General features: G+C 47.6%; 1 protein-coding gene across 3 annotated transcripts in view; it reads right to left on the reverse strand.

Moving 5' to 3' along the window:
- The window catches only part of LOC310835928 (putative helicase senataxin), a 427,391-nt gene that overhangs the window by 158,686 nt on the left and 250,262 nt on the right, over positions 1-18,443 (reverse strand). The window contains exons 23-26 of one of the 3 annotated variants that reach the window (XM_083720872.1): positions 17,200-17,298; positions 15,404-15,491; positions 13,066-13,219; positions 11,572-12,918 (exon numbers count right to left, since the gene is read on the reverse strand). In XM_083720872.1, the coding sequence (XP_083576998.1) occupies positions 12,914-12,918; positions 13,066-13,219; positions 15,404-15,491; positions 17,200-17,298 (346 nt within the window). In that variant the 3' untranslated portion in view covers positions 11,572-12,913. Of the gene's footprint in view, positions 1-11,571; positions 13,220-15,403; positions 15,492-17,199; positions 17,299-18,443 lie in introns of those variants that run through there. The other 2 variants (XM_083720870.1, XM_083720871.1) reach the window with 2 other exon arrangements.

Consider the following 18,443-nt stretch of genomic DNA (forward strand, 5'->3'; position numbering starts at 1 on the left):
TGCCTGTACACCGAGGGGACAAGCAACAAATATCTAATGCTCTTAGTCCTTGTAGATGATTTACTTGTAGCAGGGAGTTCCACAGATGAGCTCCAGAAGCTCACAAGTAAGCTGGAAAAGAGGTTTAAGCTTAAAGCCTTAGGGCCTGTAAGCAATTACTTGGGAGTAGAAGTAAGGTGGGAAGCCGAAGGAAGCTTCCTATTGAGCCAGAAGGAGAAAATTCTTCATTTGATAGAGCAGTTTGGCATGGAAAACTGCAAGCCAGTTCAGACTCCCATGACACCAGATTTCCCAAAGACAGTGTGTGATGATGAATTTGATCAGCCCGAGTTGTATCACTCAAAAATAGGATCACTGTTATATTTGAGCCAGTGGTCAAGGCCAGACATTGCATGTGCTGCCAATGTTCTGAGCCAACGTGTATCTAAACCCAGTATTGCCGATTGGTGTGCTTTGAAAAGGCTTATCAGATATCTAAAGGGGACATTAAATGTATGTTTGAAGATATCTAGTACACAAGATGAAAAACTAGAAGTATTTGTTGATGCAAACTGGGAAAGCTGTGTAGCTACCAGAAAACCTACTAGTGGAATGGTTATGATGTTTGCCAATTCCATAATTGGATGGAGGTCAAAGAAACAAGGATTTGTTGCAACCTCATCCTGTGAGGCAGAATATGGGAGCCTGTCGCTAGCATGCAATGAAATCGTGGTTTATACAGATACTAAAAGAGCTAGATTGTAAAGTAGATTTGCCTATCCAAGCGTTTGAAGATAGTCAATTGTGCATTGAATTAGTGGGCTCAGAAATAACGAAGTCTGCATCAAAGCATATTGCTATCCGTCATGCAAATGTTAGAGATTGCGTACAGAATGGGGTAATCAAACTGGAGTATTGTCAATCACAAGATAATATTGCTGATTTGTTTACCAAGCCTTTGCCAGCAACATGTCATAATGAATTGATGACAAAACTGGGTTTATGTATATAGTGTATGTATGTTTTGTTTTCTGTTGGGGTTTTTTGCATTTAAGAAATAGAAGGGGTGTCACGGCTAAAAATTGGCCGCTGTTTCTTTAATGCTAAAAGAACTAAGTCAGCATGAGTCAACGACCTACAATGACTCATGCAACCTTTCACCCAATTCTACCTGTATATATAGAGTGGTCAATGTTAGTGTTGTGTTGTGGGTTGGTTAGAGAAAGCTGGTAGTGTTGATGTGCATACAAGCTCATCTCTAACTTGGTTTTGCAGAATTTGCGAGAGGAGCTCAGCAGCTACGGGGGAGTTGTGGTTAAGGAGATGTTGGTAATGTTCTTTCCAGCACAGTGCAAGAGCTTCTTTTATCTTTTAGAAGTGTGGTACCGTCTGTTGAGCATAGGGGACATATGCCATGATTTATTGGCCCATAGATGGTCTTTGTGGCTTAAAGAAACTCTGTGCATCATGAGTGTCGGCTAAGTGTTGGATCTCTTGAGCTTTTTTTTATCCAACAGGTGTTCCTTTAGTTCTCTGGTTCTTCTTTGAACCTTGGCCTTAGTGTTGGCATGTTTTTACTTAGTGGCATAGTTTCTATCTCTTTGCCAGATCTGAAAGGCCTTCCTTTTCTTGTTCATAAGGCGTTCAATCTCACTGTTATTCTCATCAAACCAGTCCTGGTGTTTCTTGGTTTGGTATCTGTCAGGGAACTGCCATCAGTACTGGAGGGGGAGTGCAAAAGCCAGAGGGATTCCAGAGAGCGTCCAGGGATCGGGAGGAGCAGCCCATCTTCTGGGGAAGAGAATCAGCGTAGCACCAGTGGAGAAGGGGGGCAGGTGGGGGAAGCGGCGAGGTGGTCCCATGACTCCTTGCCTGGGACCAGCGGGGAGAGTAGGGGTCCTCCGTTGCCCACACCCTCCCTGCGCAGAAGGCTTTCGCGCAGAGAGGGTAGGCGGAGACTAGGCGTCAAAGAACGTCTTTGCTGGAAGAAGTTTAAGAAACGCCCACTCACGGATTCTGCCAGCGATTGAGTCAGCCACGGGTGAGTGGCTGTCCGGACAGAAGAGGTTCACTTTGTGGAAGCGAAGGCTCAGAAAAAGCTCAATATGGAGTCCAAATGGCCGAAATATTGGGAAATTTGCAGAGCTTTGAAAAACTAAAAAACAAAGTGCAAGATTGGCTTCATTATTATCAAATAATGGAGGCATACAATTTGGACAAGAAAATTGGCTTCCAGGTGGAAAAATCAAAATTGGAAACAGAACTGTTAGATCCCAAAACTAAGACCCTTATAACCTGCTGCTGAAATGGAATACTCAGGATGAAACAGTGAAATGTGCTATGATTAAATGGGCACAAGATGTTGGACACAATATTATGTTGGCTGACTGGGAACACTTATGGACCACAGGTATGAAGTTTACGGTATGTAATGCCTTAAGAGAGAATATTATGAAAATGATATACAGGTGGTACATGACACCAGTCAAGCTTGCAAAAATATACCATTTGCCTGATAATAAATGCTGGAAATGTAAGAAACTGAAGGTACATTCTTTCACCTTTGGTGGACGTGCCCAAGGATTAAGGCTTTCTGGGAGATGATCTATAATGAAATGAAAAAGGTATTTAAATATACCTTCCAGAAGAAACCAGAGGCCTTTCTCCTGGTCATGGTCAGCCAATTGGTGCCAAAGAAGGATAGAACTTTCTTTATGTATGCAACAACAGCAGCAAGAATACCCATCGCAAAGTATTGGAAGACACAAGATTTACCCACCCGGGAAGAATGGCAGATGAAGTTGATGGACTACATGGAACTGGCGGAAATGACTGGCAGAATCCGAGACCAGGGAGAAGAGTCGGTGGAAGAAGATTGGAAGAAATTTAAAGATTATCTACAGAAACATTGTAAAATTAAGGAATGTTAGAAGGATGCTGGAATGAAGTTATGTGGTTTTAGCGGTAGTGTTACAAAGGAGTATGTAAAAAATGGATTGTTAACAGGTGAGAATGTAAAGTTACAATATATTAAGATAAATTATTAAGATAAAAACAAAGCTGGAAAGGATTTGCTGAATTAATTAACTAACTGAACTAGAACACAAAAAAGCAAGGTGTGAGGAGGTCAAGGAAACAAGCAAATGAAAGATAAGATAAGGAAAAATTGATTTGTTTTTAATTGTTTCTATTTTTCTGTATTTTGTATTTTTTGTTTTATTTTCTTTTATTTTTGTAATTTTGTTGAAACTTCAATAAATATATATATATTTTTTTAAAAAGAGGTTCACTTTGGCAGCCCAGCCAGGTGTTTGCACCCAGCCAGGGAGATAGGCACCTGCTTACACATGAGCAACACCTTAGAACCATTACGCAAACCGTGAGTCCCTGACATTGCTTGTGCGCAGCCCGGGGGAGGCAGCACGATGAGCCAGACAGGACCAGCCGGAGAAACAGAGCAAGAAGCCATGGTGCGAGGTCTGGTCGAGAGGAATCGAAACCTGGAGGCACATGTCGCTACCCTGTCAGCGCGGCTGGAGGAGAGGCGGGCTCAGGATGTGCAGGTCAGAGCCACCCCAATAGGGAGGAAGGTTCCCGGGCTGGTAAATAAGTTTGGAGGAAAGCCCCAAGACTACAATGCTTTCCAAACGGAAATTCAATATGCTTTGGAATTGCAGAAAAATGACTTTGCTGATGACGGGGAGGGGGTGGCGTGCAATATTGGACATCTGCAGGATGGGGCGCGCGAATGGATCAGGCCCTTGATGGCAACGGGGAATGATGCATTAAAAGATCTTAAAAAATTCTACCAGGCAACGGACGCAATGTTCTCCAGCGAGGTGGAGCAAAGTGTGACACGGAGGGAGCTGCTGGGGTGCAAGCAGGGGAGCCTGTCCGTCAGAAGCTACTGGTTTTGCGATGTTAGTGCACAAGCTCAGGTGGAACCTGGACTCGGAACCAGTACAAACGCTGTTTGAGGCAGGTTTGGATCCCGAAGTGAAAGACGAGTTGTCCAGAGCGCCCCGCCCGCAGTCGATGGATGAGCTCACAAAGACTGTGCTTGCGATTGGTGTACGCCAGGAAGCGCGGGCTCAGGAAAAGCGGGAAATAAGGGGGGAGCGTTTCCATGGCAACCGCATTCCTGAGATGCCGAGGGAGCCTTCCCAAGCGGCAGAGCCAATGGAAATTGATGGAGCGCGCGAGCGCGAAGTTTAAAACGTTAATGAAGGCTGGAAAAAGGAGGGGAAGGAGTGGAAAACTACCAAGAAGTGTTTCCTCTGTCACCGGCCAGGACATTTTGCAAAGGTCTGTCCCCAACGAAAGGCCTGGCAAGGCATGATGGGGACAGCAGGCCACAACGAGAAGGGGGAGGAGGGGCCAGTGCAGGGAAACTAGAAAGCCTGGCTGCCGACCAGCAGGGGCAGCAGCCAGGCCAGCGAGCAATAGAAGTGCCCTGGCCTGACCCTCCCAAGGCAACTATAGCTATTGAAGTGGTGCTAGAACTCCCAAATGGGCACCCAGTCAAGGTGAATGGGCTGCTGGATTCTGGCAGCTCATGTAATTTCTTCAGTAGAGACTTCGCTCTGGAGCACCAGCCCCACCTGTTGCCACTAGATTTCCCCTTGCAGGTGACCACCACTGATGGCAGGGAACTACTGGGAGGGGAAGTGACACACCAGACACCGCCAATGCGGATGAGTGTTTCCAGGCACACAGAAACCGTCGCCACGCTGGCAGGACCCCCAATAATGCTGGAAATGAGCTGGCTGACACTACATGACCCAGTGGTGTCATGGCATCAGCGGTCGCTCACCTTTGGGTCAGCTTACTGCTTAGAACACTGTCTGGGAGGGAAGGAACCAAAAATGACTGTGGCCAGGGTGGCTGGGGTGGCCCTGGAGGAAAAGGGACGGGTGCCACCGCAATATGCAGATTAGAAGGAGTTCTTCAGCAAGAGAGACGCGGATAGACTGCCCCCCCACAGACCATATGACTGCCAAATCAACCTGCTTCCGGGGGCCCAGTTACCGTTGGGTAAGCTGTACGCCATGTCCGACTGGGAGATGGAGGAGTTGAGGCAGTTTATTGACAAGAACTTGAAAAGGGGCTTCATAAGGGAATCGAAGGTGGGGGGGGGGGGAGAGTCCAGTGTTCTTTGTGGACAAAAAATCAACCAATCAGCCCAGACTTGTGGTGGACTACTGCCGTTTGAGTTTGGTGTCAGAACCCGTGACTTTCCCAATGCCCAGAATTGACGATATTCTGACACGTGTGAGGCAGGGAAAGATTTTTACCAAGCTGGACCTAAGGGGGGCATACAATCTGATTAGAATACGGGAGGGGGACAAATGGAAAACAACCATATTCACCCACCTGGGGGCTTTTGAGTATTTAGTTATGCCTTTTGGATTACAATCGGGATCCGCTTGCTTTCAATCCTTCATGCACCATGTGTTGGGGCCACTGCTGTACAAGAATTGCGTGGCCTTTTTGGATGACGTTTTAATCTATTCAGAGAATGAAGCGCAACACGTCAAGGACGTCAGGGAGGTGCTACAGAGATTGAAGAAGCATCAGTTGTTGGTCCAGCTGGAAAAATGCCAATTCCACGCCTGGGAGGTCGAGTTCCTAGGATACAGGTTGTCAGACAAGGGACTGGCCATGGACCCAGGCAAGGTGAAGGCAGTGCTGGAATGGAAGGCCCCCCAAAACCGAAAGGATGTGCAGAGGTTCCTAGGTTTCAGCAACTTCTCATGGACTGCAAATATTAATATGGTTGTGAGGAAGGTGCAGGGGAGGTTGTATTTCCTGAGAATGCTCAGGGGATTGAATCTATCTCAGCACCTACTTCTGTCCTACTATCACAGTACCATTGAGAGTGTCTTAACCTATAGTATATTATCGTGGTATGGGAGCAGCTCTGAAATGGATAAAAAAGCTTTACAGAGAATAATTAAAATTGCCCAGAATGTTATTGGGCTCCAACTACCAACACTGGATGAGATCTTCACGTCTTGCAGCTTGAAGAAGTCACACAATATCCTGAGAGATCCCACCCATCCTGCTCACAACCTCTTTGAACTGTTGCCTTCGGGCAGAAGATACAGGACAATGAAAACACGAACCACACGCCTTCTGAATAGTTTCTATCCAAGAGCTCTGATTGCACTAAATAATGATCTCAGGGCCAGTTGTAAGAAATAGCAAGCAGTGAGTAGTAAGGAATGAGATAGGTTTTAGGTTATGCTATGCTTCAAATAGGTTATGTTATATTCTGGATTATGTTATGTTCTAATAGATTATGTCTGCATAGGATGAGAGTGTTGGAGATACGTGCGAATGTGTATGTGAATCCGGTCTCGGGTGTTTGATTTTTGTTGTTGTGTATACTGTGTATATACGGACAATGACAATAAATTTATCTATCTATCTATCTATCTATCTATCTATCTATCTATCTATCTATCTAATAAGGAACTTCGCCCACTTGACAGCGCCCATAACGGATTGTCTTAGTAGCAAAAAGAAGTTTGCATGGACAGAGGACGCGCAGCAATTCTTTGAGAAATTGAAGAAGGCATTCGCCTCAGAAGAGCAGCTCCTGCACGTGGATCCGGAGAAGCCCATGAGACTGGAGACGGACGCATCCGACCACGCGATTGGAGCAGTATTGTTGCAACCCGGGTCCAAGGAGAACTGGAGACTGTGTGCCTTTTTCTCCCGGAAGCTGAGCAAGTCAGAGCAAAACTACGCGGTGTATGACTGGGAACTGCTTGCGATTTACTCGGCATTTCGTCAATGGAGACATCTCTTGATAGGGCCGCGGGACAAGATCCAGGTCTGAACTGACAACAAGAACCTGGAATACTGGCGGACCGCGCGAGTGCTTAACCAGAGACAGATCAGATGGTCCCAGGAGTTCGCCAAGTTTTTCTTCGAGATACAATATGTGCCGGGAGGGGAAAACGTTAGGGCGGATGCACTCTCCAGGAAACCGGAATACATGGAGGGGGGAAGGGCCTCCGGAGGCCAGGCAAGTGTTCCCCGAGGACCGGTGGGTGTGTGGGGGAACGTTGGTAGGTAAACAAGAGCTAACAGGGTTCACCCGAGACGGTGAGTTTGCTCAGACTAAAATCAGGGAGCTCAGAGGTGGAAAGGGAAGACAATGGGGGGTTTAAGAAAAAGGAAGGGCTACTGTACTACAAGGGGGCGCTGTATGTACCAGGTGAGACGTTGAGGGGCAAAATACCATGACAATCCAACAGCTGCGCACTTTGGACAGCACAAGACCATGCTACTAGTTACCAGGCAATTCTGGTGGCCAAAGGTGAGGGAGGACGTACGAGAATATGTACGAGGGTGTGACCAGTGCCAGAGGGCAAAGGGGGAGAGGACTGCCCCCGCAGGGTTACTGGAACCCTTACCAACACGGGAAAGGCCCTGGGAGGTGGTGTCCATTGATTTTATGACAGATCTGCCCAAGTCAAGGGGAAAGACAGCGGTCATGGTAGTGGTCTATCTGCTGACTAAAATGTGCCATTTTGTAGCATGTTCGCATGCAGTGTCGGCAGAGGAGACAGCCAGGCTGTTTGTGGACCACATTTTCAGGCTGCATGGCACCCCATTGAGGGTAATCTCTGATCGCAGAAAACAATTTACTTCCCGGTTCTGGCGGAGGCTCATGAGCTTGCTGCAGGTCGAGGTGAGCTTCTCGACAGAACGGCACCCAGAAACCAACGGGCAGGCCGAAGAGCGAACGGTATACTCCAGCAGTACCTACGCTGCTACGTCAGTGAGAGGCAGAATGACTGGGTAGAGAAATTGGCATTGGCTGAATTTGCGTACAACAACGCTGAGCACGTGTCCACAGGAATGAGCCCTTTCATGGCCAATTACGGATGTCACCCCAGGGCCTTCCCAGGGAGGGGGGAGGAAGGATGGAGTGTACCTGTGGCAGAGCAATTTGCCGAAGAAATGGAGGCCTTACACCAGCAACTCAGGCTGAACTTGGAGAGGGCCAAGGAAGTTTACAAGAGGCAGGCAGACAGGCGCCGTCGGGAGGGGGAGGCCATACGGGTGGGAAACCGGGTGTGGTTGTCGTCCCAAGGGTTGCCCCTAAAGGGAGAGTGCAAGAAGTTGCAGCCTAGGCGACTGGGGCCCTTTGAGGAGAGGAGGAGGTATCGGAAGATCGTGCCGGGGGTGAGGGGGGTCCTGAGAAGGGGGTGGATGTCAGGGAACTGCCATCAGTACTGGAGGGGGAACGCAAAAGCCAGAGGGATTCCAGAGAGCGTCCAGGGATCGGGAGGAGCAGCCCATCTTCTGGGGAAGAGAATCAGCATAGCATTAGTGGAGAAGGGGGGCAGGTGGGGGAAGCGGCGAGGCGGTCCCATGACTCCTTGCCTGGGACCAGCGGGGAGAGTAGGGGTCCTCCGTTGCCCACGCCCTCCCTGTGCAGAAGGCTTTCGCAGAGACTAGGCGTCAAAGGACTTCTTTGCTGGAAGAAGTTTAAGAAACGCCCACTCACGGATTCTGCCAGCGATTGAGTCAGCCACGGGTGAGTGGCTGTCCGGCCAGAAGAGGTTCACTTTGGCAGCCCAGCCAGGTGTTTGCACCCAGCCAGGGAGATAGGCACCTGCTTACGCACGAGCAACCCCTAGAACCATTACAGCATCCAATAATTTTTTCACAGGCTGCACTAATGGATGTTTTTAGCTTGGCCCAGTGTTCCTTGATGTTATCAGGGAATTCTGAAAACAGATGGTCCTTAAGAGTTGTTTGGAAGCAATCCTGCTTAATAGGATCTTGAAGGGCTTGAGTGTTCATTTTACGCCTTGGTTTCCTTCCTTGAAGCCTGCATTGAGGTATAATCTTGATAGCCATCATGGAGTGTATTAACACTGGGAAACATTTTTTTTCATTGACAACTGCAGTTGTTCTAACCTAATTTTGACGTGCTGTTTTCATATCTGAAGTTGGTTTTGTTCTGTAAGCTCTAGTTTAATTCATGTTTTTCACTTTTCACCATAAGCTTTGTTTTTCACAATGCAAGAATTCAATATTTTATTAAACACATAGCCAAAGTAGTACAATATGAGTATAAATGTAAGTGACTTATATAGCATTGAATATGTACAGTTGGAGGTATGCGAAAAAATGTATTCCCTTGGGATACAGAGTATACTGGGGAACAATTTTTTTTCCATTTTCTGTTGCATGAGATTTTTCAACTGTTCTTTTATGTTCTTTCAATGCTGATTTCAAATTTGAAATCGATTTTTGTGCACGTGCTATAGTTATCTTTCAATTTCCAACTTTTGCCAATATGTCATATTTACACTGGGGATAAGTGGACACTGACACGTTGATCTACCCTAAGCACGTGGTAATTATTGTTTTGCAAACTTAATTTTTCTTTATTTTTTATAGTTTTGTAACCTAAATATTTGTATTTTTCAGATCGGACCATGGCTTCTTCAAGTAGACAAAAATGTATAAGCGTTAATGGAATGTGGAAAACATCACATTGTTTTGGCAAAAACAGTGTGTGCCGGGAACAGTACAGCAAGGAGGCTTGGAGGTGGGCTGCAAAACTTTACACAACATTCAGATAAGAGTTGTGAGATGATGCCAAGGACAAGGATATGAGATGCCAAAAACACGCTAAAAACAAGGAGCAAGGAGTTGTGTAATGCCACACATCAAATGAACAAGCTGTATAAATGACAAAGCTCTCCAGCCTCAGTTGCGTGCCAGACATTTGACAGCGCTGTCGTCTGGTCACCCGTGACTCTTACTGAATCTGGCCCATTCAGTGAAGAGTGGTGAGTATGGGAGATGTATGGATGCGTATATGACTGAGTGCATGTTCCCTGTCTTGTCATGTTTGTTGATCAATAAAGCAATGTTATAGAGAAAATCCAGTATTGGTTGTCTGGGGTTTACTTGTGCCTTCCTAGAGTGTACTGGGTCGCATCTATGCTAAACATGTAAACAGATTAAAAGGACCTTGTCAGGACTGCCTCTAGGTCCCAGCTCACAAGAGGACCAACGCCCGGTGGATGTAATGTACAAAAGTCTTTATTGAAGTTTAGTTTCCATTTCAAAGCTCTGGGCGTGCCGCCCCACGTCTTGACTCTAGACCGGCTAAGTCCCCTCTGACTCACTGCTCCTCCCACACCAGTTTAAGATCCTAGCCCGGCTCCACCTCCTGCGCTGTTCTTTCCTTCGCTGGGTCCTTCTGCCCTCTGGGGTTTCCTCCTTCCTGGACTCCTCTGACGCTGAGCCCCCTGAGTCCTGCCCTTCCTTCCGGCGGGCTTTAGGACCTGGCTCCCTTCCCGGGCTCCCTGCTGTGCCGCTCGCCTGTACATTTGAACTTGGCGCGCGCGCCCAGCCGGTAACCTTCCTCCTGACCGTTTCCCCGCTTCCCGATGTGGGCGTGGCCAAACCTGACTCCTCTCCTCCCGCTGGTGGTGAGGACACTGGTCCCGATTCCTGGGACTCCCCCTCCCCACTGCGCTCTGGTAGGGAAGCTGGTCCTGACTTCCAACTGCTGCTCAGGGACTCCCCGCTAGCCCCTTCCTCCTGGGGCTTCCCCCCTGGAACCCCCCTCGCTCTGGCCATTGGCGCTCCCTTCTGTGAGTCCTCCGATTCGCTGGAGAGGCTTGTGGAGTAACTCTTTCCACTGTCACTGCCTCCACCCCCCTCGGACTCCTCCTCCTCACTCTCCATTTGCTCCCCCTCCTGTGTCTCTCCTTCTGAACCCCTAATTGGTCATAACAGGTTTGGGACTGGCTTTTGGAAGATGCCTGTTTGTGAATTTGTTTTGTGTGTGTAGATCAGTGCATGCTGACCAACGTGCAGTCTTCGCAGTAAGCCTCTATTCTGATGGCCTGAGTAATCACGACAACCAGTAGATTCTGATCTGCTGCAGCCTTCATCCGCCCTCACAGCCATTGTAGCATACCATTATCATCCGCCTGTTCTGCCGTTGAGGACTTATTGGATCATTCTTTGTCTAGCTCCTTTCCTTTGACCTTACCGCCTTGGGTAAGGTAAAGGTAAAGGTACCCCTGCCCGTACGGGCCAGTCTTGCCAGACTCTGGGGTTGTGCGCCCATCTCACTCAAGAGGCCAGGGGCCAGCGCTGTCCGAAGACACTTCCGGGTCACGTGGCCAGCGTGACATCGCTGCTCTGGCGCGCCAGAGCTGCACACGGAAACGCCGTTTACCTTCCCGCTAGAAAGCGGTCCCTATTTATCTACTTGCACCCGAGGGTGCTTTCGAACTGCTAGGTTGGCAGGCGCTGGGACCGAGCGACGGGAGCGCACCCCGCCACGGGGATTCGAACCGCCGACCTTTCGATCGGCAAGCCCTAGGCGCTGAGGCTTTTACCCACAGCGCCACCCGCGTCCCTACCGCCTTGGGTACAGCACACTAAACAGCTGTAAGGCCACTGAGGTTACTTCACAAGTTGGACACAAGAGAGAGCATGAGGGAAATAGCTGAAGGGAACTCCTCTCTATTAAAAATCATCTCTGAGGCCAACACACATACAATTCAGAAAAAGCAGAACATATTGTGAAAACAATTTGTATTTCATTACTTTCGGCTTTATTTTTCTCATGTACTTTTAAATTTACATTTCAGCTATTACACTGAAGAAGCAGACAGTTGTACCAAAATGTTAATGCTGCTCGAACACTTTGCTGAATAGCATTTTTTGATCTCCTGTTCTATGTGAAGGAAACCAAGAATTAACTGTCAGAGTAGTAGTAATAATAATGATTTGATCTATATACTGGCCTTTATCAAAAGATCTCAGGGCGATGTACATTAGAAACACATTCCAAAACATCAGTGATAATCATAACAACAGTCCTCTCCAGCCTGCAAACTTCTCCAACCAGATGCTGTCCAGATGTTTTGGACTACAACTCCCATCAGCCCCAGTCAGTGAAGGTTTTGCGCTCTCACATCAGTTTCAGCGTCATACAGCTGGCCAGGGCTGATGGGAATTGTAGTCCAAAACATCTGGAAGGCACCAGGTTAGATTACAGTCTCTCCTGCCAAAGCTCATCTTGCCAGACTGCTGGATGTCAATTTGTCGGGGAGGCTGCAATGTGAGGATGCACTTGGCCCATGGCTCCTTGGCTCATAAGTGGCAGCAGATCCAATGCAAAAGGAAATCTTCATCTTTTACACTTGCAGAAATCTGCACAAATCACTTCTATGAAATGCCTGCTATGTTCCCTGTTGCAACATTATGTACACAGTGCCTTCTTTTTAAATTATTATCTATAAATATTTTTATCATGTATACAAAAGAATAAAAATGTGAACTAAGAAATAAGTGGTGTCGCTCTCGCCAAGTTAAATTTTAGGGCCAGAAAGAAAAATGGCAGCAGGAACAACTTCAGCACTCACCCAGGCGTGCTGGCCCAATGAGGGCTGGACATGCTAACCTGAGACACCAGCAAGCCAAACTCTCATGGTGAGCTGTTTGCATGTGACGAGGCACGTGTCAGGACACTCACCCCAGGGGCATGTGATTTAACTGTGGCCACAGCCAGGCCTGTTTCACCTCTAAAAGATAAGTTTCTCTACATGCCGTACAAATATACACTACAGCCAACATTTACAGTGTGTGATTTCTTGAAGTTTACAGCACAGGAAGCAGGCTGCCTAACTCTCCATGATATAGAAAACAATCACTCAAAATGCATTATCTTTCAGGCAGATGACCTTCCAATCCAGGAAAAGGCGCTGGAGCAAAGTACACCAGCAGCCACAATAAAAGGTTCTGAGTATACGGGAGGGACTGTGGGGCTACTGCATTGTCCTCTGTCGCTTGGCATCAAGGGGGGCCTAGATTTCCAGCAATTCATCTGAGGCCTTCACTTTCATTGCTGGATCTTTTGGCCAGCTCTTGGACAGGTTTAGCCTGTGTAGGAAAGAATGGCTTTAGGGAAGAGGAATCCTGAGATACTGGCAAGGGCCATGCCTCACTGTTTCCTGGAGCAGGAGCACCAGCTGAGTATTGCCAGGTATGTCGTCCAGGAGCTCCATGCAACTCAGATGCTGCACTCACCTGTCCTTGTTTGGCTCTGCTGGACTGCCATGGGCTTCAAGATCTTCTTAGCATCACTTGCATAGCAAGGAACATTGTATTTGGCACTGGAGGTCTTGATGATGGCACCTCTTTTCTGAGCATCTTGAATCAAAGCATTCCAATCTTCATTTTCCTACAATGGTTTTTATTTTATTTTAAGAAACAATAAATTATTAGGACAGGAGACTGGGCAGGTGCGGTAGTGACGGTTTATAAACAAGAGTTGGGAAAATTCATGGATTCGAAGTTAATCCTGCTGCCTCAAAGCAGAGGCTGTTGTAGCTTGCTCCCAGTTCTCTTTTCTTTGAAGGCAGGGACAGGAACCTGGTGACCAAATCAGTCCCCTCCCCCCAGCATTCCCAGTCAGCCCACCACCCTTCAACTTGTCAATCCCACCTGCTCCCTCTAAGGAGATTCTTCTAACTTCTGTTGCACTGCAGGAGAGGGCGAGTGTGATTGTGTGGGTCTCTGGCTCCATCTGCTTTTGGAGTATGCCTCTCAACAGCATTCCACAAGGAAAAATGGAGGAGACCTTAGCTTGAAAAAGACTGGCTAAATGAATCTGAAATACTAAAGACCACTAAAAATGGGTGTCAGTAGAAATTAGGACACAGAACTTCCTTTGGATTGCACTCACTGGTAAACAGTGGCTTCTGAACACACAACAGAGAATCCCTCCAATACATTTGTACATAGGCTACAATTATCCTTCCCTCCTCACTGCAGCTATAGAACCACCAGTGACAGAGAAAAAAGTATTGTTTAATGCAAGTCCACTAACAACTCTGCCACTTTACAGGAGCAACAGCAAACCATCATCACCAGGACTTCCAAATGGAGAAATCTGGATTGGAGGCCCTCTAGTGGCCAAGTCATTGCAGTACAAGACTGACAAAAGTGACCATAATAAGACTGAGTGCATACGTATGTGAATGATTGTGATTTCACTCAGAAAAGTGGCAGGATGGGAAAGAGGGTGCTGAAGTCTCCCCCACTCCACCTACTTTTCTCCCGACAGGGCTCACTCCCAGTCCAAGAGCCTGACTGGGAGAAAAGTGTCAGGATAGAGAAGAATCTGATGGGGCAGAAGCAACTGGCATGGTAGAGAACCCGATCCCTTTCTCTGCTTGAAATAAACCCTCCCCACCACACAGTTTGGCATTTTAAAACACTGAGACGAGTGGAGAACTTCTGTGGCCCTCTATATGCTGCTTAACTACATCTCCCACCATCCCTTGACCATTGGCTATGCTGGCTGTGGCTGATGGAAGTTGTACAACATCTGTAGGGCTGTAGGATTCCCAGTCCCTGCCCTTACAGCCTCTCACAAACAACCTTGGTGGATCAGATCAAATGGTCCACCCCCTGAAGTGCCATGCTTGGTCTTGCATGAAAAATAGCAGTGGTGGGGAAGCTGTGTTGTTGGGTTCCAATTCCCACCAGCCCCAGCCAGCATAGCTAAAGGTCAGAAGACGGGAGTTGTAGTCCAGCACCACTGGGAGGCAGCAGAGCTTCCTTAGCTCTGGAATATAGTATTGCCAGTTTAAGCTCAATTGTGGAAAGACCTAAAGTAACCTAATTGTTTTATAATTTATGAAACCTGAGTTTCAGGTTCCTCTGGGCACCCACAAGCGACAGGGCCTTCTCAGTGGTGGCTTCCTCTTTGTGGAATGCCCTCCCTGGGGAGCTATGCCTTTCTCCCTCATCATTGCCTTTCAGGAGGCATTTGAAAACATGTTTGTTTAGCCAGGCACTTTTGGTGGTTGAAGAACACTGTTCCTAGCAATGCTGAGATCACAGGATGAGAGAAAGGTCCCCCCCCCCCCCGATTTTTAATCGTAGCTGTTTTTAGAATGCTTTAACATTTATTCTGTGTGTGGCATGTTTACCACACTGGGCTCATTTGGGCAGAACCTAAATTCCATAAATAAGCAAATGCTGCCCAATATTTTCCCTAACACTGCTGATTCAAAATACATAATTACTTACGACACCTTTTGGCCAGCCTGAGGCTTTACAGATGTTTTGAACTACAACTCCCACTTGCCACAGCCAGCAGAGCCAACGTGTGCCCTCTTTTGCAAGTGTGGGCAGAGGGCCCAATCTATACAGGGTATTGTGCTCAGAAAATCCTGTGGGCACCCCTGAATCCTGTTATGCTCTCCTTCCAAACAACCCTATGAAGTAGGCTTGATTTATAGCTTTTGGAGGTGATATGGGGAGTTTGTGTGTGTGTATAAATCCAGGTGTCTTTGGGCCAAGCCCAGGACACCACCATTAACCCTCCACAAAGGTGTTTATTTCTTCTTCCACGTACCATGAGCGTTTGCAGGTGTCCAAGGATGAAGAGACTGTACTTGGCTCGGGTGATGGTGATATTCAATTGCTGCAGACTCTTCAGAAACCTAGTGTCAGGGAGAGGAAGATGGGAGAAGATTTAAGAACAGAAACCAGCACTTATAGAGAGCCTAAAGAGATCATTAGCAGCCTGTCGTCTGACAGCGAGTCAGAGGCAGGGGGGAGGAGGATAAGCCTGGAACAAGTCATTCTGTACACAGAGGAAGTCAGGGGCGGGGTTTCCGCAGACTTGCATGCTGGGTAAAAAAAAGGGGGGGAGCAGACGCTGCAACTGTGCCAAAGGGGTCGGACGTTAATTGAAACACTGGAGATGTACTTTTGAACTTTGTCAATAAATCAAATAGATTGGAACTGGCTGTGAGCCCAGAGTTTTATCTATGCTGGCTTGACAGCATAAAGCCTCTGACACCTAGGAATGGGGGAAAACCCTGTATGTAAGGCTGGCTCAGGATGGGCAGCTATGTCCACAGTGCCCTACTAGCTACCACTGTGGGGTTCAACTAAATCCCTGTTTAAATTTCAAAGGCATTAAAAAAGTTTCAGGCATTCCCACCAAGGAGGAATAAATCTTAAAATCAGTCCATGCTCTGCTTTTGCAATTTCAGCTGCTCCCTACCCGCCACCATGTGGCTTCCAAGCGCAGACACCCCCACCACCATAAAAAAACACATGTGGAAAGGAAGTGGGCTGGTGGTGGAAACCAGCTTCATTCCATGTCAGGACCTTCAGCACAACCTGTTGGTGGAGTAATACTATTTGTTGTGATTCAGGTGACTTGAAAAACAGAAATGCATTGTTAGCACAGCAGTGAAATTTTTCTCCTTCTAACCAACTTTTAAATAAAATAATAAAAAGAAGTCCAACCCTGCTTGCCTGATTTCAGCCCCTTGTGAGTTATTCCTGACCTGCTCTCGACTCCCACCTTGAAACTTGAACAGCAGTTCTTCTGGGGCGCATCTAAAAGCACTGGACCCATCGAAGCCAGGAGCCCTCTGATAGGGGCTCTCCATTTTGTGACCCATCTGAAGCTACAGAAGAGGAGAGGCAAGAGGGTGTCTGCACTCTGCCCTCCATTCTGCCCCAAAGCCTAATGCTTCCTTCTGGCCTTGCCAACCCCTCAACTTCCCTGCACCTCCCAGATATATAGTTCAGTTGTAAGCTGACAAAGTGCCCCTCACCTTCAACACACACTGCACCTCCACTTACAATATGAACTTCTGGCTTCAAGATCTGGCTTTTATTGTGTGCTACCCTAGACTGCCATTAGGTTCCTTCCAGGCAGTTTGACAGAAGGGCACATACACACAGTTTTTGGGTTGTGGGACAGGCAGGCACTTTCACATCCTGCTATTTTCCCCTGGAAGAGCCAGAAGAGTTGCTACCACTGGTTAGAGGCCCCCTCTTCTCCCCCCCCCCCCAGCTAGACACAGTGGAAGCCCCCTCCCAGATTCGCCAACATAAGGAATTGTGAATTCATTGGGATAAGGGAGGTGAAATGAGGAAGCTAACACAGCCTTGGCCCTGCCAGAGTGCCACACTTTGGGAACTCCTCTCATAAGATCCCTTATGGGCATCACAGGTGGTCAAGAGTGGAGTACAAGACCACCATAGGGGCTCCAACACCCCTTGTTCCAACCTTGAATTGTGGACAGTGGCCCACATACTTGACCACCCCAAGGATCACATCTTAAGTGTCAGAATTGCCAAGTTGAGGCACCTCAGTTGTCACCTCGCACTATGACAGCAAAGTCTTACCCAACTGATCCTTGCATGCTGTTCACTCGAACACAGGACACAATGATACAGTCCTTCTCACGGCCCTGGAACCCATCCACGAGGTCAACTTCCCCGACTCTGTAGAGACAAGGAATGTCGTATGGTGCCATCCTAAATACACTTCTCTCTTTACCACCACCACTCATCCCCAAAAGAGAGGTGAAACTGATTGAGAAGGAAACAAACCACACTTTTATGAAGTTAAAAGAAAACTCCACACTTCTTGTCTGAAATAGAAAACTATGTAAACAGTGAGAGGGCAAGCGAGGGAGCACATGGTAGATTGGAGAGATTACTTGAGTCAGTAGGTGGGCTGTTGCGCCTCACTTTTCTCATATGTAAAATGGGAATATAACCTGTATTTTACACACTGCTGTTGCAAGAACAAATGAGATGGGGGGGTTGTGGGAATGTTAAGGATAGTAGGAAAGGATATATTGAATAAGTATTATCCTTTCTTCACTCATGCTAGTAAGTGATGTAGCAGAGCAGATTCCCCTCAATATACCTGAAAGCTAGCTTGCGGATTCGTTTGAAATATAAATTTTATTTATATCCCGCCCTCCCCAGCCGAAGCCGGGCTCAGGGCGGCTAACAACAATAAAATAATGCAACATTCTAAAATCATTTCATTCTAAAATTAATTCAAATCAAATTGATGGCAACTATTGGGCTAGGGTTCTGTGAGGATTGCCAAAGGAGGGAGTCAGGCTGTGCCCTGGCCAAAGGCCTGGTGGAACAGCTCTGTCTTGCAGGCCCTGCGGAAAGATGTCAAGTCCCGCAGGGCCCTAGTCTCTTGTGACAGAGCGTTCCACCAGATCGGAGCCACAGCTGAAAAAGCCCTGGCTCTAGTTGAGGCCAGCCTAACCTCTCTGTGGCCCGGGACCTCCAATATGTTTTTGTTTGAAGACCGTAAGTTCCTCTGTGGGACATACCAGGAGAGGCGGTCCTGTAGGTATGAGGGTCCTAGGCCGTATAGGGCTTTAAAGGTTAAAGCCAGCACCTTAAACCTGATCCTGTACTCCACCGGGAGCCAGTGCAGCTGGTATAGCACCGGGTGAATGTGATCTTGCAGCGAGGACCCCGTAAGGAGTCTCGTCGCGGCATTCTGCACCCACTGGAGTTTCTGGGTCAGTCTCAAGGGCAGCCCCACGTAGAGCGAGTTACAATAATCCAGTCTGGAGGTGACCGTCGCGTGGATCACAGTGGCTAGGTCAGGGCGA

Source organism: Podarcis gaigeae, assembly GCF_964106915.1.
Source record: "Podarcis gaigeae genome assembly, chromosome: W".
Classification (NCBI taxonomy): domain Eukaryota; kingdom Metazoa; phylum Chordata; class Lepidosauria; order Squamata; family Lacertidae; genus Podarcis; species Podarcis gaigeae.